This window comes from Eretmochelys imbricata, chromosome 2 (assembly GCF_965152235.1).
Source record: "Eretmochelys imbricata isolate rEreImb1 chromosome 2, rEreImb1.hap1, whole genome shotgun sequence".
Taxonomy (NCBI): Eukaryota; Metazoa; Chordata; order Testudines; family Cheloniidae; genus Eretmochelys; species Eretmochelys imbricata.
In genome coordinates this window covers 101,600,510-101,625,257 of record NC_135573.1, presented here as the reverse complement: position 1 = coordinate 101,625,257, position 24,748 = coordinate 101,600,510, and the positions used below count along the sequence as shown (strand labels likewise).

The window sequence follows — 24,748 nt, the reverse complement described above, 5'->3', positions numbered from 1 at the left end:
GTTTGACCAATGTACATGGCAGAGGGGCATTGCTGGCACATGATGGCATATATCACATTGGTGGATGTGCAGGTGAACAAGCCTTTGATAGTGTGGCTGGTGTTATTAGGCCCTGTGATGGTGTCCCCTGAATAGATATGTGGGCACAGTTGGCAACGGGCTTTGTTGCAAGGATAGGTTCCTGGGTTAGTGGTTCTGTTGTGTGGTATGTGGTTGCTGGTGAGTATTTGCTTCAGGTTGGGGGGCTGTCTGTAGGCAAGGACTGGCTTGTGTCCCAAGATTTGTGAGAGTATTGGGTCATCCTTCAGGACAGGTTGTAGATCCTTGATAATGCTTTGGAGGGGTTTTAGTTGGGGGCTGAAGGTGACTGCTAGTGGCATTCTGTTATTTTCTTTGTTAGGCCTGTCCTGTAGTAGGTGACTTCTGGGAACTCTTCTGGCTCTATCAATCTGTTTCTTCACTTCCGCAGGTGGGTATTGTAGTTGTAAGAATGCTTGATAGAGATCTTGTAGGTGTTTGTCTCTGTCTGAGGGGTTGGAGCAAATGCAGTTGTATCGCAGAGCTTGGCTGTAGACAATGGATCGTGTGGTGCGGTCTGGATGAAAGCTGGAGGCATGTAGGTGGGAATAGCAGTCAGTAGGTTTCCGGTATAGGGTGGTGTTTATGTCACCATCATTTATTAGCACTGTAGTGTCCAGGAAGTGGATCTCTTGTGTGGACTGGACCAGGCTGAGGTTGATGGTGGGATGGAAATTGTTGAAATCATGGTGGAATTCCTCAAGGGCTTCTTTTCCATGGGTCCAGATGATGAAGATGTCATCAATATAGCGCACGTAGAGTAGGGGCGTTAGGGGACGAGAGCTGAGGAAGCGTTGTTCTAAGTCAGCCATAAAAATGTTGGCATACTGTGGGGCCATGCGGGTACCCATAGCAGTGCCGCTGATTTGAAGGTATACATTGTCCCCAAATGTAAAATAGTTATAGGTAAGGACAAATGCCCCTCTGCCATGTACATTGGGCAAACTGGACAGTCTCTACGTAAAAGAATAAATGGACATAAATCAGATGTCAAGAATTATAACATTCATAAACCAATCGGAGAACACTTCAATCTCTCTGGTCACTCGATTTCTGATCTCAAAGTGACTATCCTTCAACAAAAAAACTTTGAAAACAGACTCCAACGAGAGACTGCTGAATTGGAATTAATTTGCAAATTGGATACAATTAACTTAGGCTTGAATAGAGACTGGGAATGGTTGATTCATTATAAAAAGTAACCTATTTCCCCTTGTTTATTATCCCCCCCCCCCCCACTGTTCCTCAGACGTTCTTGTTAAACCCTGGATTTGTGCTGGAAATGGCCCACCTTGATTATCATACACATTGTAAGGAGAGTGATCACTTTAGATAAGCTATTACCAACAGGAGAGTGGGTTTGTGTGGGAGGTGGGGAGAAAACCTGGATTTGTGCTGGAAATGGCCCACCTTGATTATCATACACATTGTAAGGAAAGTGATCACTTTAGATAAGCTATTACCAGCAGGAGAGTAGGGTGGGGGGAGAGAAAACCTTTTGTAGTGATAAACACCCATTTTTTCATGGTTTGTGTGTATAAAAACATTTTCTGTATTTTCCATAGTATGCATCCGATGAAGTGAGCTGTAGCTCATGAAAGCTTATGCTCAAATAAATTGGTTAGTCTCTAAGGTGCCACAAGTACTCCTTTTCTTTTATCTTTCTTATGTATTTGTTTGAGTTTTGTAGGTCTAAGATGGGCCTTAGCCAGCATCCCCCCCACACACACACGCTTTGATTTCTGTGTAAGGAAACGTCTCAAATAAAAATCTCTCCTCTAATACAGTAAGGAAGAACCACTAACATGAGAAGGAACCTGGTGAGGGACAGGGACAGGGAAGGGGAAAGGGAAGCAGATCTAGTTCTTTGCTGTAACATGTAGTCCAGTTCAACAGTGCTTAGAACCCATTTGTCGATAGTGATGGCTTTCCAGGCACCTAGGAAATCAGACAGTATGTTTCCAAATGGAGGTGAAGAAGAAAAAGAAGATCCTCGATAATGAATATGTTGCTCTCTGACTGAGCACTGCTTTGACATAGTAGGGTGCTGTTCTAAGGTTGAGACATGTGCTTCATTCCAGATAAGTCCAGCTATCTTTGAGAGTAACAGGATTGCCTCTGCAGCTGCTATTGAGGAAACTGATTCCTGGAGAGGGGAGTAGGGAGTCACCCTAGAATCTGAGGGTGTGTAACACCTCTCTTCTTTTCCCAGGAAACAGTGAGGAACGCTTAAAGGACAAATGCTCAATAATTTGTTGTTCCTATATAGATATGCTCAAATATTTCATCCACAAGGAAGAGTGCATCGTAACTGAAATCACCACCACTCTCACTACCAAACTCATTGCACCTAGAGCAGCCTGGAGTGATAGTCAAGCAAATGGACAATCCTTAGTCAGCATAGGCCAGAGTTGTTCTTTGGCATCACCAGAAACCTTAACTCCAAACTTGGACAAAGTATCTATGTTTCAATAATCATATCTTGCCAGCCAAGACTGATTGGCTATGTGGACAGGAAAGCCTTCCTGAGAGGAAGATGGAGAGGTGTTGCCATAGAGAGGTAAAGGAGTTTCAGTAATACACCTGTCTCGGCCATGACAGTGCTGTGAAAATAACCTTCGCCCCTTCCTGTTTGAGCAAGATCTTGAGAATTAGAGGTAGGGGTGGGTAAGCATACAGCAAGACATGGGGTCATGGTGTTATTAAGACATCTCCCAACAAACTGTGACTGCATTCTCCCTTGAAGCAGAAAAAGATGACATTTTGTATTGGTTGCGGTAGCAAAAAGATCTGCTCCCAGGTTTGGCAGATGCTGTGGAAGACTTTGGGAGGTTTTCAATAGTATTCTGCACCCCTCTCAGGAGTACAGAAGACTGGAGCCAAGATGCTCTCTGCATAACACTGCAGTAGCTAATGATCTAGAAGTCATGTCAGCTGCAACAACTGCCCCTCAGAAATGAGGGACTGCAATTACTCTTTTTGGTTCTGTGGCAAGCATTCAGTAAGTGTGTAAACTTAACTGTTAGAATCGTATTTCCCCATCAAGGCCTGGTAATTTGTGACTCAAAATTGAAGAGCCACCAATTAACAGCTTTTCCATCCCAGAAGCTCCAATCATTTTGACTTTGTCCGAAGGAGAGGGTCTAGAACGATCCTGATTATTTCTTTCATTAACTGCATCCACCCCCAGGAAATTAGGAGTGGGATGGGAGAAAAAGTGCTCTATTCCCTTGGCTGGAATGTAGTATTTTTTAACTGTCAGTTTGCAGGGGTTTGCCATAAGGTGCATGCAGTTGATTTCAGTGTCTCTTCAATCAGCAGAGCAATTTTTCCCTGGGGGCTGATATTTAAAATGCACGCCAGGGAATGCGGAGACTCCTGAACAGCTTCTAATGGGATCTGGAAGGATTCCACCAGATGTTTTGTCTTTTCCTGGGAAGCCCTAAAGTCAACAGCATAAGACAGTGGCAGTGGCATTACCATCTCGTCTGGGGAGGAGGAGTACTTGGCTGATGGAGGCAAGCTTACATCAGTCTGTGGCTCTTGGTCCTCTTGTGCCTCTCTTACTGTCAAGGGAGCATGTGGCGCCAGAGAATGCTTTGTTGGTGCCTGTGCATGATTATACAATGCCAATGGGTGTTAGGGTTTCTTTCTAGCTGGCACCCCGTAAAACATTTTACCAAAGTACTCCCAGGGGTTCCAGTACTGGAGTAAGGGAAGGTCCTCAATGGCATTTGTATCATCTAGGGCTAGGGCACTTGGAGGGCTCCAGAAGGTTCTCTTCAGTAAATGGACTCATAAGGGTGTGATGGTATGGTACTGAGGGAGAGCTCTGTACCGAGACCTCAAGTCACAAGTACCATCCCCTGGGCTAAAAAGGGGGGCGGGGGGTGAGTCCCAGGCATCGGTGCCAGTACCGAGGGTTGGACATCTGACAGAGACTCAGGCTGCAGCTGTCAAAACAGTACTAAAGAGGGTGCTCTAGTAGACCACCTTAGCAGGGGAGACACCGGTTCATTCAAAACAAGAAGGTCCTGCGGGAAAAGGAATGTGGAGGGTGGTGGAGGGCAATGATAGGCTACGGTCGGAGACTAAAACAGTGACAGAGTCAGGAAAATGGATAGGTGCCAAGTGCCAAGGAGACGTTGGTGCATGCAGTACCAAAAAGCCAACAAAGGAGCTTAAACAAGACAATGGTGCCAGAACATGGGGGAGAAGACCTATGAAAGCTAAGAAGTACTGGGATAGAAGCCACACTGTGAACAGAACACTTATCTGCACAAGATTTCTTATGGGGTACTGACACCTCCGTTTCCACTTCAGTTGGAGCCTCAGCAATACTCCTTAAGACACACAATGTCTCTCAAGAATGAGATTTACAGGATGACCTACCCTTCTTGTTTCCCTGATAGATGAAAGAGGCTTCTTCTTTTATGAAGTCTTAGCCTCTGGGGATGCTGTCAGGGTTGAAGCAGTAATTGAAGCAGCATGGGATGTTGAGGCTGATGTACTGGGGAAAGCACATCCCCTGGAGCTAGGGAGTATTACATTAATAGAAGTTTCAACCTAGCCTTTCTGTCCTTCCTAGACCAGTCTTTAAACTGTAAGAGACCCCCAGAAGCTTTTGAACGTACCATGAAATCTTTCTATTTATTTATTATTATTGCTATTGCAGTGTGAAAAATGTTTCTCTGGAGTCTGGACCTTGACCAAGAAATTTGGATCTTGACAAAAAATAATTGACTACCACTGGTGTAAGGTGTTGACCATCCTCCCAAAAAGGTCTTAAATTTTTTTGAAATTGCTTAGAGCCGACATTGCAACCAAACCAATATTCTTATCCAAGGAAGTGGCATCCACTGTGTCCCCAGTCGGGTAGTCCTCTGTTTGAGGGCCTCAGCATCCCACACATCAATATACTGGATGCTGAGTGGAGGTAGTGTTTGGTACTGGTGCAGAGAGACAAAAGTCTGGGCTGGTGCAAGGTGAGATGGAAACTGATGGGAAAACTCCTGCAGCCTGATGGTCTATTGGAATATGATTAGACTTCACATGATTAGACTTCAGTGCCATGGTGAGAACCTGAAAAGACTCTTGGATATAGGATCACATTTGTCAGGGTCACACAGAACCCTGCATCAAGTCTTTCAAGAAGCCCAATATCTGAGAAGGGCTAAGAAGAGGTTGAAGGATCCCATGTCTTTGTGCAGAGAATGGCATAGGGAATTCTCAAAGCCCCCTCGATGGTACTCTGTACCATTCATGCAAAGGTGTGAGCCTCTATGGTGGGCTTCGAAGAGGACCAGGGCTTGACAACAAGGCATGCAGAGAAGAGGCCAGAATTGGTACTGGAGTCTGGTGCTTATGCACAATGACATGGAGGGGGCCCAAAGCATTCTCAGAAAGGAAAACCCTTTGCACATAAGCATTGACAGGCTAGGTATGCTGTTCTGGTGCCAATAATAGTAAGAAATGAACTGCAAAGACCAGGCCACAGGGTTCCTGCACCAGGCCAGGTGAGGAAATGTGGTGGTATTCTTTTTTCTTTTTCAAGTCTCCTCAGAGTCAAAATACTTGCAGTTTTCCTTCCATTTGGAAGAGGGTCCTTCAGGGATCTCAGCCACACCTGAAGAGTCTATGCCAATACCCAAAGGGACAGTTTGGTGCCAGAATAGCCAGGGAAGTCCCCTTGGGAGTAACTCTAGGGGCTGGGACAGGAGTAGGTGGCAAATTAATCACTGGAGTAAAGGTAACCAGGCACTGGGACCTTGTCAGATGCCAATCATGTTTAGTAGCAGAGATCTTGCTCTTGATTGTAGAGATACATCCACTGATTGAGCCCTTGATAGCAGCTGGCACCAAGGCAGCTAACTGCCTCTTAAGCACAGAAGTGGGCCATTCCAGACAAAGTGCAGAATTCAGATTCAAGGGTAGTTTGTGCACCTTCAGTCCTTTGACGGGAAAGTGGTCTGAAGCCTTAACTGCTGTTCCTGGTGACTCCTGGGGAAAAAACCTCACACATTGTAGACGGTGAAGGGGATCACATGCTGCTCAGGCATATTGGGCACCAAATGCGTACATCCAACTCCAGAGCAGATGCTGGGTATGACATGCCCTTTAAAAAAAATAAAAATTAAAAAAAAAAAATCTATTTTGGGTCCCAATGCCAGAAGATTCCCAAGCACTCTGTGGGAATAAGAGAATAAGATTTACCCCTTTTTTCCTTCTAATTAACACAGAGTAAACTATTCTATAGTAACTGTATACACTAAAAACATATATAACGAATTGGTCAGCTACCTAAAATTTAGAAGTAGCTCCTAGACATGAATGAGATCACTTCTGTTGTCTGTGATGGCAGAGAAGAAACTAGGGTAGCTGGGAGGGGTTTGCATTCCTATAAACAGACTCAGACATTTGAACTAAGACGCCTCATCGGGGTGCTCATGCACATACACAATGAAAACTGTTCTGAAAGAGAGTTGCATATGTTCACTTCTAGGAGGTGCAATCCTGTAAGTGGCAATGCACAGAGAGGCTTGTGAAGAAGAGTCCCTCTTATCTGACTCAGCAACAAATGTCAGCAACAACAATCTTAGAGAGAGGCTCTCAGAAAATGCAGTTAAGCAGAATGTATCAAATACGAACAACGATATTTGAAAGCAAGTCTCATTCAGTTATTTTCAGCGGTTGTCAAGTCACAGAAATGTAGGGTTGGAAGGGACAATAAAAGATTACGTAGTCCATCAAGTTATATTGAGGCAGAACCAAATATACCTAGACCATCCCTGACAGATGTTTGTATGAGCTGTTCCTAAAACCATACAATGAGGAGGATTCCATAACTGTCCTCAGTAACCTATTTAGTATTTAACAATACTTATAGTTAGAAAGTTTTTCTTGATATCTAACCTAAACCTCCCTTGCTGCAGACTAAGCGGATTACTTCTTGTTCTATCTTCAGCAGACATGGAGAACAACTGATCATTATCCCTTTTGTTACAGCCTTTCAACGTATTTGAAGTCTGTTATCAGGTCTCCTGTTAGTCTTCTTTTCTAAAACTAAAACATACCTCCCCCCCTTTTTTTTAAAAAAATCTTTGCGCCTTTTATCATTTTTTGTTGCTCTCCTCTGAATTCTCTCTCTCTGTCCATATTTTTCCTGAAGTGTGGTGCCCCAAACTGGACACAATACTCCAGCTGCATCCTCAACAGTATCAAGGCGAGTGAGACAACTACCTCCCAGGTCTTATAGTTACAAAAAAAGGCTAATATCATTCTAGAGGTTAATATGTCCAAGATTACTAGCTGTTTTTGTAACTACATCATATCATTGGATCTTATTCAGTTTGAGGTTCACTAAAACCCCAGCTCCTTTTCAGCAGTACTACTGCCTAGCCAGTTATTCCCCTTTTTATTTGTGCATTACATTTTTCCTTCTGAAGTGTAATACTCTGCACTTGTCATTATTGAATTTCATCTTGTTGATTTCAGACCAATTCTCCAATTTGTCAAGCTTCTTTTGAATTCTAATCCAGTTCTCCAAAATGCTTGCAACACCCCCCCAGGTTGGTGTCATTCATAATTTTGTTAAGCATACTCTCCACTTCCTCATCCATGTCATTAATGGAACTCTTAAATAGTACCAGACCAAGACAGATCACTGAAGCCCACTAGACATGTCCTTCCAGTTTGACAGCAGACCACTGATGACTATTCTTTGAGCCATAACTGATGTCTGTCATAAGAGGAGAACATGATGGTTTTGATTTACAAATGTGTTGCACACCCAGAACTCCAGTTGAAGTTAATGATACTCAGTAAATTTGAAAAAATCAGGCCTCAAAGTTATTGGACCATGAGGTGGAAGGGGTTGCAAAAAGGTAGAGCTGATTTCCCCTATGAAATAAAAGGGAATTCATAAAAGTAAGACATCTTCTGTACTTATATGCTCCATCATTCATCTTTAACACATTTTCCTATTGCATGCACCGACTCTTCATAAACTTGAATTTTCTCACACTATTCTGTACAAACATAGCTAGTTCTTTTAAGAACTCAGAAGAAACCCATAAGAAAGATATTAAGAGTTTAATACCATCTGAAGGAGAATCATATCTATTAAAAATATCCAATTTTATTAAATTCTTAAAGTCACTAGCATAGCATAGAAAGTAAATTAAGTTTACCGTTGTAACATGAGATGCTTCTGTAGTAGTGCTTGCTGAGTTCTGTGGACCACCCATATGCATCTTGCTGATGTGCGTATTTAAGCTGCCTAAGCTTTTGAAAACACAGCTACATTCTGTACAGTTATAGGTAGGGCCATTCTTCACCTTAAGGAATAAAGAAAATATGTTTTTTCACCAAGATTTTCCAGTTGTAATTTTTTCTTTATTTATGAACACAATAAATATACTATAGTCTTAGCTCATTTAAAAGAAAGTTGTCTATTTCTTCAATGCTATTTACCTCCAGCTAACAGAGCAATTCAGTATCACTCTTTGGACCAAGGCCATCATCATTCAGTGACATGACTATCATCTGTTATCATGGGGAGCTTCTGTGGAACTTCAGGGTATGTCTACACAGCAAAGAAAAATCCATGACTGGCACGTACCAGCTGACCTGGGCTCGTAAGGCTTCGGGTGCAGGGCTCTGGGACCCACCCACCCCACAGGGTTTTAGATCTCAGGCTCCAGCCCAAGCCCAGAAGTCTACACAGCAACAAAACAGCCCTGCAGCCCAAGCCCCGTGAGCTCAAGTCAGCTGTTACAGGCCAGCTGTGAGTTTTTCTTTGCTGTGTAGACATACCCGCAGAGAGTAAATTAATATGGAAAAGAAAAATGCCCTTGGCTAGTGGTTTTCCAGCTTTTTTCATCTCCATCTCATCTTTGCATTAAAAGCAATATTTATATGGAAACAAAAATCCAGTAAGACAGTTTACAAATAAGAACAAGGTTCCTAATTGAAGAGGATATCCAAGTAATGTACAGATGAAAGACTGAAAGCAACAAAAAGCAAGTGAGTTAGTGGTGAGGCTGAGAGAATGCATCTTGTTCATTTGCTTTTTTGTCTTCGGTTTTGTTTTGGAATTTTTGTTTTAGGTTTTTTGTATTAGGTTTAGACTTTTGGAGAGTTTCTGTGTAGACCTTTTTAAAATTGTGTGTTCCTCAAGGAATGGAAGATGGAGGTAGGGTGGACTTTGTTAGAGACAAATAGGGCTGCATGGAAGAAAGCACAAAGACTAAAATGCAAAGAACACATGAAGGCGGAAGCAAGGAAATTTAATCTTGTAGCTTGAACAGATGAAGAAAAGACAAGATCAGAAAGGTAGGCAAGAGCTTGTAAAGGATTTTGAAGGCAAGGACAAAAAAACTGATAATCAGGGTGAGAAGAAGCCACTAAAGGGATTTGTAAATAAGTTAAACATAGCTGGAGTGGTGGGCAAGGTAGATGTTCTGGTGGCAACATTTGTACAAACTGAAGGGGAGGAGGCCAAAAGAGAAGAAGGTTGCAGTAGTTGAAGCAAAAGACCAAAAAATAAGGACAGACAAAAATTTTAGCAGAGGAAAAAGATGGATTTTTGAAGAGGATGTAAAGAAAAATGTTGATGGGATATAGCAACAATAGTGACATGGTGGGAGGAAAGGAAAAAATGAGCTATCCAAATTATCCTAATGTTGCAAGCCTGTAAAAGAGTATGGCATGCATGGCTGCCAACACAGTAAAACAGAGGGATGAAGTTCTGCTTTTCCCAGAGCTGGTAGCAAGATATTCAGGAAGAGGTATCAGAGAGAATAAGAAATACAACACTAAATGGAGGAAGAAAGACCTGTGAGCCATCACAGTAGAGATGGTAGTTGAAGCAATGTGATCGGAGACTGGTCAGAGAGTGTGGAAGAAAAACAGGAGGGGCACGTATAAATTCTTGAGAAAATACCAGGGAATGTGAGAAAGAGGAAGTGAAGGATCCACCGAAGATGACACTAGAGGCAGAATCAGAACAAGGACTGCATAGCATGACAAGGCCTTTGGAAGAAAACGTTTCTAGGAGAGCATGATCAAATGATAGATCTTAAAATTGGGAAGGGGGGGGAAATCAATACATGGGGATATTTTAGGAGGATCCCACAACAGCCTAATGCTATTCAATAATTTGATCAATTACGCTGAAGAAACTCATTGCTAATGAAGTGGTAAATAATGAGGACCAGTCACAGAGACAGATCTGAATAACTTGACAAGTGGGGCAGAAATAAAATTGCAAGTTCTTAGATGTACAAATAGAAGAATACATAGTAGAGGCTGCGAGGTGATACTATCTTGGCATTGGTGAGATAACTACTGTACTGGAGTGCTGTATCCACTGTTTTGCAGTCCATACTAACACATTCCAATTTTGTTAAAAAAAAAAAAAAAATTAAAGAAAGGCAGAAGAGTGATTTGAGGTCTGGAAAACACACTTTAATGAGAGACTTAAAGGCTTAATATGTTTATCTTATTTAAGCAAGGGTGACCAACGGCTTCTCTAACAATTTAACTTTATCAGTCCTGAAACACATACAGTTCAATCTATGCAACTTCCTAGCCTAGATGTAGTTATCCTAGTACAAAGGTGCTTCTGTGGTTACAGCTTATCTCCCTGAGTTTACCAAAATAAGCTACAATGATATAGCCATTTTCATACCAAGACAGATAACTGAGTCACTACTAGGGAACAGCACAGAATTGTATCTGTTTCAAAACTGATATAGTTAAATTGGTACAAAACCTGTGTGTAGACAAACCCTAAACCAAAGTCTACAAGTAGCTAAACATGCAGAAGATACCTTATACTAGTTGACAAATTGAATTTTTCTAGCTTCCAGCCAATGGATCTTGTTTTCAAACTGGCACAAATTTTTTAACAGCGAGGGTAATACACCACTGGAATAGTTTACCAATGATATGGCAGATTCTCCATCACCTGAAGCCTTTAAACCAAGATTAAGTTTCTTTCTAAAAAGATATGTTCAACCACAAGTTGTTGGGCTCAGTGCAGAAATTTCTGGATAAAGTTGTATAGCCAGTGTTATGCAAAAAGTCAGACTACATGATTATAATGTCCTTTTTTAACTTAGTATCTATGAATATAGATGTCAAGAGACCATAAAGAAAAAAGTCAGAATGAAGAGTTCCTATACCACTGTTTGTATCTTCATTGGTAGTTTCTTTTGCTCCAACTGTAACCCGGAAAGCCCCTTCTAATGGCTATCAATTATTTCCTGGTATTGATGAGCGGAGGGGTATTGTCTGGGTTTGAAATCTCTGGCTGGTTGTCTTATTTTATAGTTTTGGAAAAGCTGCTGGTTATATATATCTTTACCCATTTGTATTTTCAATTATATCAAAGGCAGCAAGAGCCAACGATAGTTTTTTTAAAATAATAAAAATTGTAATAAATAAAATTATCTTAAATTACTCAACTGATACATCATTAACCAATATACTTGAAAGGTAAGAGTAAATGAACCCTCTGCTACTAATAAAAAAAAAGTTAATTCAGATTAATGATTTTAGCAAGTCTAAATTACTATATCAAATTGAGCAAAACTGATCAGTAATCTCTGGTTTAGCATATAATCCATGTTGGGTGCAGGCAACAAGGTACAACATAGGAATATGATGTAATATAAATAGGGTAGGTTAAATACTGAGGGAAAAAGGTTAAAAATTGATAAGCAGTATATTTAACAGCAATCATATTAACAACAAAATTGCATTTACCTCTGAATGAACTCTCTGTATGTGAGACTGAAGATTGCCTTTCTGAGAAAAGGCTGCTGGACAAAAGGCACAAGCATGGGGTTTTTCACCAGTATGCTTAATCATGTGTGTCTGTAATGCCCCCTTCTGGTTAAAGGCTTTTCCACATTCACTACATGTAAATGGTCTTTCACCTAAAAAAAAAACCAAAAAACATAAATCCATTACCAATGATCACATTATGTATGAGAGAGAAAAATAATCCCATCATAAGCAAAGCACATTACATGTACAGTAATAGTCTACCATCTGTTGTCACTGCATCTAAAACAACCACTAAACTGGCCATTTATTCTTATTTGGATGTAGCTTGCTAGCATAGATTATTTGGTTTTTAAAAATATCACTTACAACGTTACCTTTAATGTTTAAGTTATTCAAAAAGTATTTTTTCCTTTTTTTAAGAGATTAGAATTTAGATGCTGCTTTCTAGTATATGAGGCCTTTTTTAGACTGATTAGATGCCCTAACTAGCAATTCAGATTTTAGAAAATACTGAAAATGCTTCCATGGCCCTACAGGCTAATTTTTTTTTTTGAAAGTGCTTGAAGACAGCAGCTAACTATGAAACAAATGTTGTAACTATGGCTCTTGCTGGTGAGATGCTGTACAATTATAAAAAACGCATATTGTAAAAAGACAACAAAATTGTTTTATTTTTATTACATTTGTACAGCACCTAAATAGTGTTTGGGGCCCCATTGTGTTATCTATTGATTTATCTACTGATCTATTAAATAATAATGTTGTTTGAGTAAAGTTAAATTAACCTTGCATATTCAGATACGCTATAACGGATTAGAATTTAGGGACTAACCCATTACATGTGCAGTCATTTCACTGAGATCATATCTTCTCTCCCCCATTCCTCCAACCAACACATACACCCTTTTTATTCTTCCTAGTGAACTGCAAATTTCTAAAAGTTTAAAGGATTTAAGGACTCCTGTTCTCTACATGAAGTACAATCTAGTTTCTTAAATTTACATTAGAATATATAAGTATGTAGAACAATAAATTCAAGACAGAATGAACTCAGCAGGAAAATAACTTTTCAATTAACCTTTGGAAGTACAATAATGAATTGTGAGACTACTTTTAAAATCAGTTGCAAGAGTGACCTCTTGTGTTTCTTTTCTGGATCTTCAATATATAAAACCTAATACAGATATCCCTATTAAAAAGTGAACTGGCACCACAATTCTAGGAGTAAGTTTGACGGATAATTCACATGTTCCCCTTTTCAGTAGACTAAGCTCTCCACATGTACTACGGCTGTTACATTAAGGAGACTGGTAAAGAGGGAACTGGTTAGGAATATTACCAAAATGATTCACCTGTGCTCTCCTAGAAATTAGAAGAAAGAGTTCATTTATTCCTGCTGTGTATTTGTCACTAGGAATAAGATATCTACATGAGTATGAAGAGTTAATCTCTGCAATTTTTGTTAATGACTGCATTTAGAGCCCAATGCATTGCAGTACCATGCTGAAATGTATATATTTCTAGCTCTATGTTTGCCATAAATAGAGCCCTTCATTTTCTATTTTGATTTTATTTTTCCCAGGAATTTATCGGTCTTTATTACAACAACAACAAAAACAGCTGAAAATTGGTGCAAAAGATACACATTTTTCTGGGTCAATATCGGCATTTATTTTGGTGGACAGAAGGACGGGGGGGAAGTATTCAGCAGATTAATGCCTTGCTTAATGGAATTCAATGTGGTTTGAAATGTGTACGTGGGGGCATTAGATTCATCAGTACATTCAGATGCACACACACTCCAGAGCTTGCACGCATGCCTGTGTATTGTGTGCATCTTCTAGACTAATACATAGACTTATTTCAACAGGCAGCTTTGCATATACACACAGATTGATGTATTATCATAATACATATCTCATGTAATTTATTGTATTTTTATAATAAAATAAATTATTTTTATATATTTGAATGACACAATAGTAGGGAGGAATAATTTTTTTTTTTTTTTTAAAACCTGGGATTTTTCTTGTAAAAAATCAGTTTAAACTGAAAACTAAGGGCCTTAGCCATAAAATCCCTGAAAACATACAATATAGTGTAGCAGGCAGATGGCTTACAAGGATAGCTAAAGTGCTTTAACTGCCCCATTCATCTCAATGCGTTAAGTCTGAAACCTAAATAAAAGAATGTAAGCGCAAACATCTATTTATTTCAGTGTTGATAATTTTAGCAGAAACATTGAGCTAATGTGCCTATCCTGCAATTCTGAAGTGCCTCCCACTCATCCCTCCACCAACACCTCCAACAATGCAGTTCTACCCGAAACAATCAAAAAAAAAAACTGAAAGTGTGGCGATCGCTTTAAAGAAATAGACTTAACATAAAAATAAAACTCTGTACTATCATTCATTTTCATGTTCCATGCTTCAAAAAAAAAAAAAAAAAAGAGTCAATGCAGCTATTGTAGTATTTCCAGTCTGCCTCACCATACATCAAGAGAACGCACAAATTCTGACACAGAATTTAGATCCTGCTTTCTGTGGAGTATTTTGGGCCTTGTTTAGAGTATTTAGATGAACTATTAAGCAATTCAGATTTTAGAGAATACTGAAATTGCTTCCATAAGTATAAAAATGGGTATTCCCTGAAAATGAATTTTGTAAAGCACTTGGAATAGCAGAATCCAGATTTAGAATCATAGAATATTAGGGTTGGAAGGGACCTCAGGAGGTCATCTAGTCCAACCCCCTGCTCAAAGTAGGACCAATCCCCAACTAAATCAACCCAGCTAGGGCTTTGTCAAGTCTAACCTTAAAAATATTTAAGGAAGGAGATTCCACTACCTCCCTAGGTAACGCATTCCAGTGCTTCCAGTGCTTCACTCCTAGTGAAAAAGTTTTTCCTAATATCCAACCTAAACCTCCCCCACTGCAACTTGAGACCATTACTCCTTGTTCTGTCATCTGCTACCACTGAGAACAGTCTAGAGCCATCCTCTTTGGAACCCCCTTTCAGGTAGTTGAAAGCAGCTATCAAATCCCCCCTCATTCTTCTCTTCCGCAGACTAAACAATCCCAGTTCCCTCAGCCTCTCCTCATAAGTCATGTGTTCCAGTCCCCTAATCATTTTTGTTGCCCTCTGCTGGACTCTTTCCAATTTTTCCACATCCTTCCTGTAGTGTGGGGCCCAAAACTGGACACAGTACTCCAGATGAGGCCTCACCAATGTCGAATAGAAGGGAACAATCACGTCCCTCGATCTGCTGGCAATGCCCCCTACTTATACATCCCAAAATGCCATTGGCCTTCTTGGCAACAAGGGCACACTGTTGACTCATATCTAGCTTCTCGTCCACTACAACCCTAAGGTCCTTTTCTGCAAAACTGCTGCCTAGCCATTCGGTCCCTCATCTGTAGCGGTGCATGGGATTCTTCCATCCTAAGTGCAGGACTCTGCACTTGTCCTTGTTGAACCTCATCAGATTTCTTTTGGCCCAATCCTCCAGTTTGTCTAGGGCCATCTGTATCCTATCCCTACCCTCCAGCGTATCTACCTCTCCTCCCAGTTTAGTGTCATCTGCAAACTTGCTGAAGGTACAATCCACACGATCCTCCAGATCATTTAGGAAGATATTGAACAAAACCAGCCCCAGGACCGACCCTTGGGGCACTCCACTTGATACCGGCTGCCAACTAGACATGGAGCCATTGATCACTACCCATTGAGCTCGACAATCTAGCCAGCTTTCTATCCACCTTATGGTCCATTCATCCAGCCCATACTTCTTTAATTTACTGGCAAAAATACTGTGGGAGACAGTGTCAAAAGCTTTGCTAAAGTCAAGGAACAACATGTCCACTGCTTTCCCCTCATCCACAGAGCCAGTTATCTCATCATAGAAGGCAATTAGATTAGTCAGGCATGACTTGTCCTTGGTGAATCCATGCTGACTGTTCCTGATCACTTTCCTCTCCTCTAAGTGCTTCAGAATTGATTCCTTGAGGACCTGCTCCATGATTTTTCCAGGGACTGAGGTGAGGCTGACTGGCCTGTAGGTCCCAGGATCCTCCTCCTTCCCTTTTTTAAAGATGGGCACTACATTAGCCTTTTTCCAGTCATCTGGGACCTCCCCCAATTGCCATGAGTTTTCAAAGATAATAGCCAATGGCTCTGCAATCACATCCGCCAACTCCTTTAGCACCCTCGGATGCAGCGCATCCGGCCCCATGGACTTGTACTCGTCCAGCTTTTCTAAATAGTCCCGAACCACTTCTTTCTTCACAGAGGGCTGGTCACCTCCTCCCCATACTGTGCTGCCCGGTGCAGCAGTCTGGGAGCTGACCTTGTTTGTGAAGACAGAGGCAAAAAAAGCATTGAGTACATTAGCTTTTTCCACATCCTCTGTCACTAGGTTGCCTCCCTCATTCAGTAAGGGGCCCACACGTTCCTTGACTTTCTTCTTGTTGCTAACATACCTGAAGAAACCCTTCTTGTTACTCTTAACATCTCTTGCTAGCTGCAACTCCAGGTGTGATTTGGCCTTCCTGATTTCACTCCTGCATGCCCAAGCAATATTTTTATACTCTTCCCATATCATTTGTCCAATCTTCCACTTCTTGTAAGCTTCTTTTTTGTGTTTAAGATCAGCAAAGATTTCAAAGTTAAGCCAAGCTGGTCGCCTGCCATATTTACTATTCTTTCTACACATTGGGATGGTTTGTCCCTATAACCTCAATAAGGATTCTTTAAAATACAGCCAGCTCTCCTGGACTCCTTTCCCCCTCATGATATTCTCCAAGGGGATCCTGCCCATCAGTTCCCTGAGGGAGTCAAAGTCTGCTTTTCTGAAGTCCAGGGTCCGTATTCTGCTGCTCTCCTTTCTTCCCTATGTCAGGATCCTGAACTCGACCATCTCATGGTCACTGCCTCCCAGGTTCCCATCCACTTTTGCTTCCCCTACTAATTCTTCCTGGTTTGTGAGCAGCAGGTCAAGAAGAGCTCTGCCCCTAGTTGGTTCCTCCAGCACTTGTGTTGTACCAATAAAATAAAAACCAGCAGGATCTTATTAAAGAGAAAAGGCAAAATACCACATTTATTGTGAATACAGAAAGAATCATAGTAAGCAATTAGTTATAGCTATAACATTCCATTCAATCTCATATTTATTCATTCATACAAACACACACACAGGTTCTGCAAGGTTGTTATCATAGTTACCAGCCTTAGAGTTGCTCATGCCAAGCCACTGGCCAGGTGGTCTGGACATGAGGAGGGAGCAGGGCCTTGTCAGATGCTCATCTGATGCTCCTGGAAGTTGGTTTGCAGAATTAGAGCCCCCAAAGTTCTCACTTTCTAGAGTCCATTTTTATAGGAGTTTCTTCCTATGCCAGTCTATAGGAACTGCTTCATCATGCTGTTGCTGAATCAATCAGCAGATAGCACATTCCTGATGGCTCCGTGCTGCTAGATGTTATCTTATTCTTTGGTTCTCTCATTCTTGAGGCTGTTGGGTGGATTCCAGTCTGCCCTCCGGGCATCCTCTGGTTATTTCCACTTGACGCCTTCTTCAGCCGATGGACACTGGGTTCTTAGGCTGGCACCTCCCTGATCATTCAGTTATTATCCACACCAAGCATCCATCCACAAACATCCTCTATCTCTATTTTAATCACAATTGTTAATACAACAAAAGGGCGGGGAGTCTCTGGGTGCTGTTTCTGTTGTTACAGAGTATTGCTTTGAGTCTCTCTCTGTGAGAATTGCTTTGAGAACAGACTCCGTCTTAGAATGTACTAACGCAATTAACAGCTTGCAAGTTTCACACATAGAGGGAGAGAAACAGTACCAAAAACCAAGAGACCTGTTAATTAGTAATACCCTGGAATTTAAACTATGGGGAATCAAACTCATTTGTGATTTTAATACAGAACTTCTTTAATATGATCCAACACTTGCACCAGGAAATTGTCCCCTACCCTTTCCAAAAACTTCTTGGATTGTCTGTGCACAACTGTAATGCTCTCCCAGCAGATATCAGGGTGATTGAAGTCTCCCATGAGAACCAGGGCCTGCGATCTAGTAACTTCTGTTCGTTGCCGGAAGAAAACCTCGTCCACCTCATCCCCCTGGTCCGGTGGTCTATAGCAGACTCCCACCACGACATCACTCTTGTTGCTCACACTTCTCAACTTAATCCAGAGACTCTCAGGTTTTTCTGCAGTTTCATACTTGAGCTCTGAGCAGTCATACTGCTCCCTTACATACAGTGCAACTCCCCCACCTTTTCTGCCCTGCCTGTCCTTCCTGAACAGTTTATATCCATCCATGACAGTATTGCAGTCACGTGAGTTATCCCACCAAGTCTCTGTTATTCCAATCACATCATAGAAAATTTGTACCACCAGGAGTATAAAAAAACCACCGAACAAAGTTTTCCTTGGCTTAATACAAAGAAAATTATGCACATAATGCACTAACTGCAGTACACAAGTATCTAGTAAAAAGATAAGTAACCAAATAGACTGATGCTACTGCTAGAACCAGCTAAGAGAAAACAGTGCTTACCCATCTCAATTTTTTTTTTTTTTTTTTTGAAAGAAACTCCCACTCCTCCTTACCTGTATGTATTCTAACATGTCGGGTTAACTGACTTGGTTTTTGGAATGTCTTTCCACAGTGTGGACACGAATATGTAAACCCACTTCTGTCAATGTTTCGGTTGTAAGATCTAGTATTGGATACCCTGGAAACATACACAAAGTAGTTACAAATAAAGACTTTTTATCCTCAGATTAAATATTTGAAAAAGATGATTTTTCATCACATCTACTTTTTCTGGATTTACAGTAAATGTAGGTCAGAAATGCAGCTTCATTGACCCTGTACAGCATGTGCTGTAGTTTATTGTTAACATTACAGAACTAATTAACCGCTGCAGCACCAGTACTTTTTATTTTTTCACCCTTCTGCCTCCAACAGTCACTGATCATTTTGAATTTATTTCTCCAGTGACAGTGATGGACACTTCATGAACTATCTTAAGACCTTCTTAGTGTAATTGGGTAAGTGTGGTGGAAGACACTATCACAAAGTTGTTTGCTGGGTAATTTAGTAAGAAGAGAAAAAGCCTCTGTCACTGGATTAGGCTTCAAATACACCCTTAATTAAACTAAGGTGGTGTCAGGAAGGTCCATATCTAAACCTCACAAATTTGAATATCTGGTATTCTCTAATCAGGTGATAAATGGGACTAAGATGGAATGAAGCAGTTTTGCAAGCTTCTATTAATTCACAGTGAATAAAATGTCTATGACTTTGAAAACATCAATCATCGTAATAAGTGGTAGATGAGCAAATGCAGTTCCTGACTTGGTAAATTTTGCAAGATTGATAAAACAACTGCAGTATCTTTCTATTCTAAAAGAAAGCATGAGCAAGTAGGACCTTCTCACTCAAGAAACGTGCTTACTTTAGTGACAAAAATAACTTTTTACCACTTTTTACTCACGTTAGCCTAGCAGAACCTGAACAGCTAAGAAAAAGCAAGCTATATTCTGTTCCATTTCATGCATCATTACTACATCCATGAATATCCATTGACAATAATGAGCTAGTAGTTGAATGAACAATTTTAGAACATGGTTACACACTAAAGAGGGGTTTAGCATGACCTTCAGACTGGTAAAGAAAAACTGAAGAATACAGGAAAAGAAGAGGCCCTACATACTCACAACAACAACAACAACAACAAAAAATCAATCAATCATCTTCAGTTTTACCCGTACTCGTGTTCACTTAATCACATTACAAACTTGAAAATCTGAAAAAGGACAGCCTTTCAAAGGTTTTTTTTTTTTTTTTTTTTTTTTTTTTCAGAAAAGAGAAATAATCCTAATACATAGAAAGGAAATGCTGTCTTTTCATTGCAGGAACCACGTATTAGATTCTTTATCCATCTGTAATTAGTAACAGTCTAATAAATCACAGTTACATATTCATTTCAGTCTTTGTTTCCCTTAGTCTTTAAAAATTTGTGCACATTACAAGAAGGAGGGGTTATTTTCCCAGTACAGTAAATGGAGTTCTTCAAGATGGATGTCCTATGGGTGCTCCACTTGGGGTGCACGTGCACCTTTGACCAGAAATTTTCAGCAACAATGTCTCTTCAGCCTGTGCATGCACTCTAGCTATCCTCGTGCCCTGTACCAAAGGTATAGAGGGCTGAGGCAGACAAACACCGCTCAGTTCCTTCTCTACTACAAAATCCCACAAAGATCAGACTCCGGAGCAGAGGAAAAGGAGCATCCACAGGCATGGGTTAAGTTTGGGGGAGGCGATGCCCTCCCAAACTGCGAGCCTCAAGCAGGCACAGCATTTGCTCCCCCATACGCAGGCCCCATTGGCCTGACTGGAGCTGCTATTCCAAATATAGAAGTCAAACTACACCTGTATCCATAGGTTCACATATCTCAAAGAATACCAGTTATTTACATGCTAAGTAATCTCTCTTCTTCGAGTAGCGTCCCTCTGGTTACTCCAGAACCTGACCTAGAACCATTCGAAGAACTGCAGAACCAAAGGCAGCATATGTTTGTGAAGCATTCACATAGTGTCAGGAGAAGGTATAGACTGAAACCCACATTAGCAGCTCACCATATTTCCTCTATAGCAGGAGTTTTCAAACTGTGGGTCAGGACTCCAAAGTGGGTTGCAACCCCATTTTAATGGGGTCACCAGGGCTGGTGTTAGACTTGCTGGGGCCTGGGACCGAAGCCCAAGCCCCACTACCCAGGGCCGAAGCCTGAGGACTAAAGCCCTGCGCAGTAAGGCTCAGGCTTCAGCTTTAGCCCTTGGTGGCGGGGCTCAGGTTACAGGCCCCCGCCTGGGGCTGAAGGCCATGGGCTTGGGCGCCCCGGCTGGGGTGGCAGGACTCAGGCTTCAGTCCCCTCCTCCTGGGGTTGTGTAGTAATTTTAGTTGTCAGAAGGATGTCGCGGTGCAATGAAGTTTGAGAATCACTGCTCTATAGGGACATCTTTTAGCAAGGCAACAGATGTGGAGTCCTATCTGGTGGACATCTGGTAGAATGAGCTATGTCCCTAGGTTGGCATGGTACATTAGCAGCTTCACAGCAGAAGAGGTACAGGCAGAAACCCATTTAGGAAGTCTCCAGGTAGACAATGGAGTTCCTTTTAGCTCAGTCCACAATACCAATAAAGATACAAATAAACTTGGAGAGAGTCTCAGAAGGGTTTAATCCTGTCCAAATGTATGCCAGAGCCCTCTTAACATCCAGTTTATGGAGGGAAGCATTTTCCCTACTCTGATAGGGTTTAGAACAAAATATAGGGAGATGAATTGTCTGATTTAGATGCAAGTCTGAAATGACTTAGGTAAGAACTGTGGATGTGGTCAGCATGTGGTCAGAAGGACAACTTATCTTTGAAGAAAACATTGTAAGGAGGGTCAACCGTCAAAGACCCTAACACACTAACTCTTCAAGCAGAAGTAATGGCCACTAAACAGACTGTTTTCATGGAAAGGTGGGAAAGCATACCGGTAGCCATTGGTTCAAAAGGAAGTTATATGGACTTCAATGGAGCTCACTTCTTTTCTTCAGTATAAGAAGTTATTTTAAAACTTCCAAAACAGGCTAATCATCGGGAGACAGATGTTGGTGAGTACACCATTGGTAAAATCTGTTCCACTGCTGAACTTAAGTTTTTCTGAACTCCTTTTCATCCATTAAGCAGGACCTTCTGCATCTGCTTTGAACAGGAGAGCTCCATCTCTACGAGCCTTCCAGATCCCAGGCAAGCTTAGAGGTTGGGGTGAAGAATGCTACCTGAGTCCTGCAAGAGAAGTCTGGAGGGTCAATGGTAAGTTGATGGCCAGCTGAGAGAAGAAGCAGAGAAGGTGTCTTGGACAGGTTGATGCAATCAATATGTGTGGGGCTATGTCTTGCCTGACATTTTTCAGGACCATGAGGATTAATAGCATTATAGGAAAGGCACGTAGAAGGTTCTTGGATCATGAGAGGAGGCATCACCCAGAGAACAAGCACAAGCACAAGTTTGTGCGTCTCCACTTGATGGTGATGGCAAAGTGATCTAGTGTCAGAAAATTCCAGGTGAGAAACAGCAGTCTGAGTATGGACTTGTTGAGTTCCCACTGCTGATCCTGTGCGAAGTGTCTGCTGAGGTCATCAGCTATGGTGTTTTGAAGATCACCTAGAGAGACTGATGAAAGAAGGATACATTGAGCTATGCGCCAGTTCCATAACTTCATGTCCTCTGTGCAGAGGGAAGGAGATCTTTCCCTTCCCCTCCCTCCAGTTTATGTAGCGCACACTGGTCCTGTGGTCTGTTATTATGTGAATGAAAGGAAGTACTGACAGACACACCTTACTGCCATAAGTTCCAAGATGTCGATCTGAAGAGTGGACTCAAATGGTCCACCTGCCCTGTACACTATGATCCTGTAGGTGAGCTCCCATCCGACGAGGGATGTGTCAGCAACTATTTTAATAGTGGGAAGGGGATAGTTGAAAGGAACCCCTAAAACACACCTTGTTCAGATTCATCCACAGTCAAAGGAGACTAACTTGTTCAACCTGTCCCTGTTTGGGGTGTAGATTGACCAGAGCCAGGCTTGGAAGCAGTGCAGGTATAAAAGTGGGCATATATGAAGAAGGTGCACATTGCCATGTGCCCAAGGACCTGGAGCCAGGATCTGGCCAAGACCTCAGGACTTAATTGAACTTGTGCAACTTGTGTCAGGGTGAAGAACCTGTCCCTTGGTAGACAGGCCCTGGATGTTACAGTATCGAGAGTGATGCCTATAAACTCTCTCTTGTCCAAGACAAGTACAAGGGAGAACTTTGCAATGCTGAAGACCAAGCCTTTTGAGTAGAGAGGTGGCTTTGTTTACTGCAGTTTGAACTTCCGTGTAATAAGGCCCCTTTAGGAGCCAATTGTAAAGATAGCGAAAAACGGTTTCTCCCCACTGAAAAAGCTATGCAGTTACTATTGTCGTAACTTTCATGAACATCCTCAGGGTGGTAGATAGCCCTAAGGGAAGACACAATATTGATAGTGGTCCTGGTCCACTAGAAAGCATAGAAAAGTCTTGTGAGAAGGCCATATCGCAACAGGAAAATACACGTACTAAAGCCTGAATGTCTCGAAACAGTCCCCGGGATGTAGTGATGGGATGATAGCCACAAGCGTCTCAATCATGAACTTCTGAATCTTGTGAAAAGTATTCAGCATCCTGAGATCTAAAAATTGGTCTCCATTAGCCTTTCCTTTTGGGAACAAGGAAATATTTGGAATAAAATCACCTTCTCCTTTGTATGGAGTGGGAACTGGTTCCATGGCTCCTAAGCAGAGAAGAAAACAGAACCTCCTGTCTCAGGGGAGACTCATAAGATTTGTCCCTGAAAAAGAGATGGAACAGCCTAATGTTATGACTTCCAATCTGTCAGAGGCAATCTGCTCCTACTAACAGCAGAAATGATCCCCAAGAGGTGGGAGGATAAGTTCAACAGGATAACTCTGCTTCAGATTCCCCATCATGTTTGTGACCCTCAACCAAGGCATCAAAAGGGACGCTTCACAGATGACACCTGCTGCATCAACAGGGCTGTAGTGGAGAAGGGTTTCCCTTTGGGTAGTCTCAGTTTCCTCTTCAGTGGCTCAAGTCCTCTGTGGGAAGTGGAAAACTAAGATGGACAGAACCTCTGAGCTATTAGAGACACAGACCTACTGAACCTCCTTTTGTCTGCAGACGTATACGTACCCATCGAGCAAAGAGTCACTCTACAGTCCTTAAAGGAATGTAGGGATTCATCTGCAGATGAATAATTTCACGCCACAGAAGAGGACGTCCATTACGGTGTTTTAGACCTCATGAGGGAAGACTGAAGAATACATTGTGCATGACTGCAGTAGTGGACATGGATCAAGCTACTGTGCCAGCAGTGTTGAGGTAAGCCTGTAAAGTCCTCCCCAACAGGAGCTTTTCCTCCACAATGATGGCATGAAATTGCTCCCTGTGTTCTTGTGGGAGGCGCTCGATAAAAATTAAATTTGGTTTAGTTGATGTGATTATAGTTCACAAGTCGAAACTGCAGGATGCAGACAAGTACGTCTTGTTACCAAATAAATCTAAACATTTTTGGTTCTTGTCAAGAGGGTTGCTTTTAAATGGTGCTGCCCGTTCCACTTGTTGACTGTATCCATCACTAGGGGGTTGGGAGCAGGATGAGAAAATAAAAACTCCAAGCCCCTGACTGGGGAAAACCCTTTTTTTTTTTTCTTTTTTTTTAAATCTAGCCTCTTAACTTTGGGGATGGCGGGGGAGCAGCAATGGCTTGCCAAGCCATTTTGACAGGCTCCAATAGCAGCTCATTCACAGAAGATGAGGGTGTAAAATTTCCAACAATTTATACTGGGTCTCTGGGACTTTTTCTAATAGAATTGGGAGAGAGTCCACCATTCTCTTCACCAGCTCCTAGAAGTCATCCCCAATAGATGGGTGGAACATAACCACTTTAACCAGAGAGGATGATGAAATATTTGTCTGAAGAGTAGCCTCCTCATCAACCCTTCTTTGTTGCTACTCAAATGTTTCCTCCTGCAATGCAGACTGCTGAAGAGGAATGAACGGAAGCAGGGAATGCTGGCTCTGGTGTTCCACATGAGGACAGGTAGGGCATATACCAAACAGTCACTACTGCCAAAAATTTCAGATCAAAGGTGTACGGAGCACATGCACACCTCAAGTGGAGCACCCACAGGAACACTAGTCAAAGACACAGCACTATACGTCAGGAACTCTAAACACATACTTTACAGATGCATGTCAACTGGAACT

The 24,748-nt window shown here is 41.7% G+C and overlaps 1 protein-coding gene across 7 annotated transcripts in view; it reads right to left on the bottom strand.

Annotated features, from left to right (window-relative positions):
* The window catches only part of ZNF236 (zinc finger protein 236), a 181,759-nt gene that overhangs the window by 127,315 nt on the left and 29,696 nt on the right, over positions 1-24,748 (bottom strand). For 6 of the 7 annotated variants that reach the window (XM_077810525.1, XM_077810520.1, XM_077810523.1 and 3 more), the window contains exons 5-7: positions 18,492-18,616; positions 11,848-12,020; positions 8,268-8,414 (exon numbers count right to left, since the gene is read on the bottom strand). In XM_077810525.1, coding sequence (XP_077666651.1) covers positions 8,268-8,414; positions 11,848-12,020; positions 18,492-18,616 — 445 coding nt within the window. The remainder of the gene's footprint in view (positions 1-8,267; positions 8,415-11,847; positions 12,021-18,491; positions 18,617-24,748) is intronic. The other variant, XM_077810526.1, reaches the window with a different exon arrangement.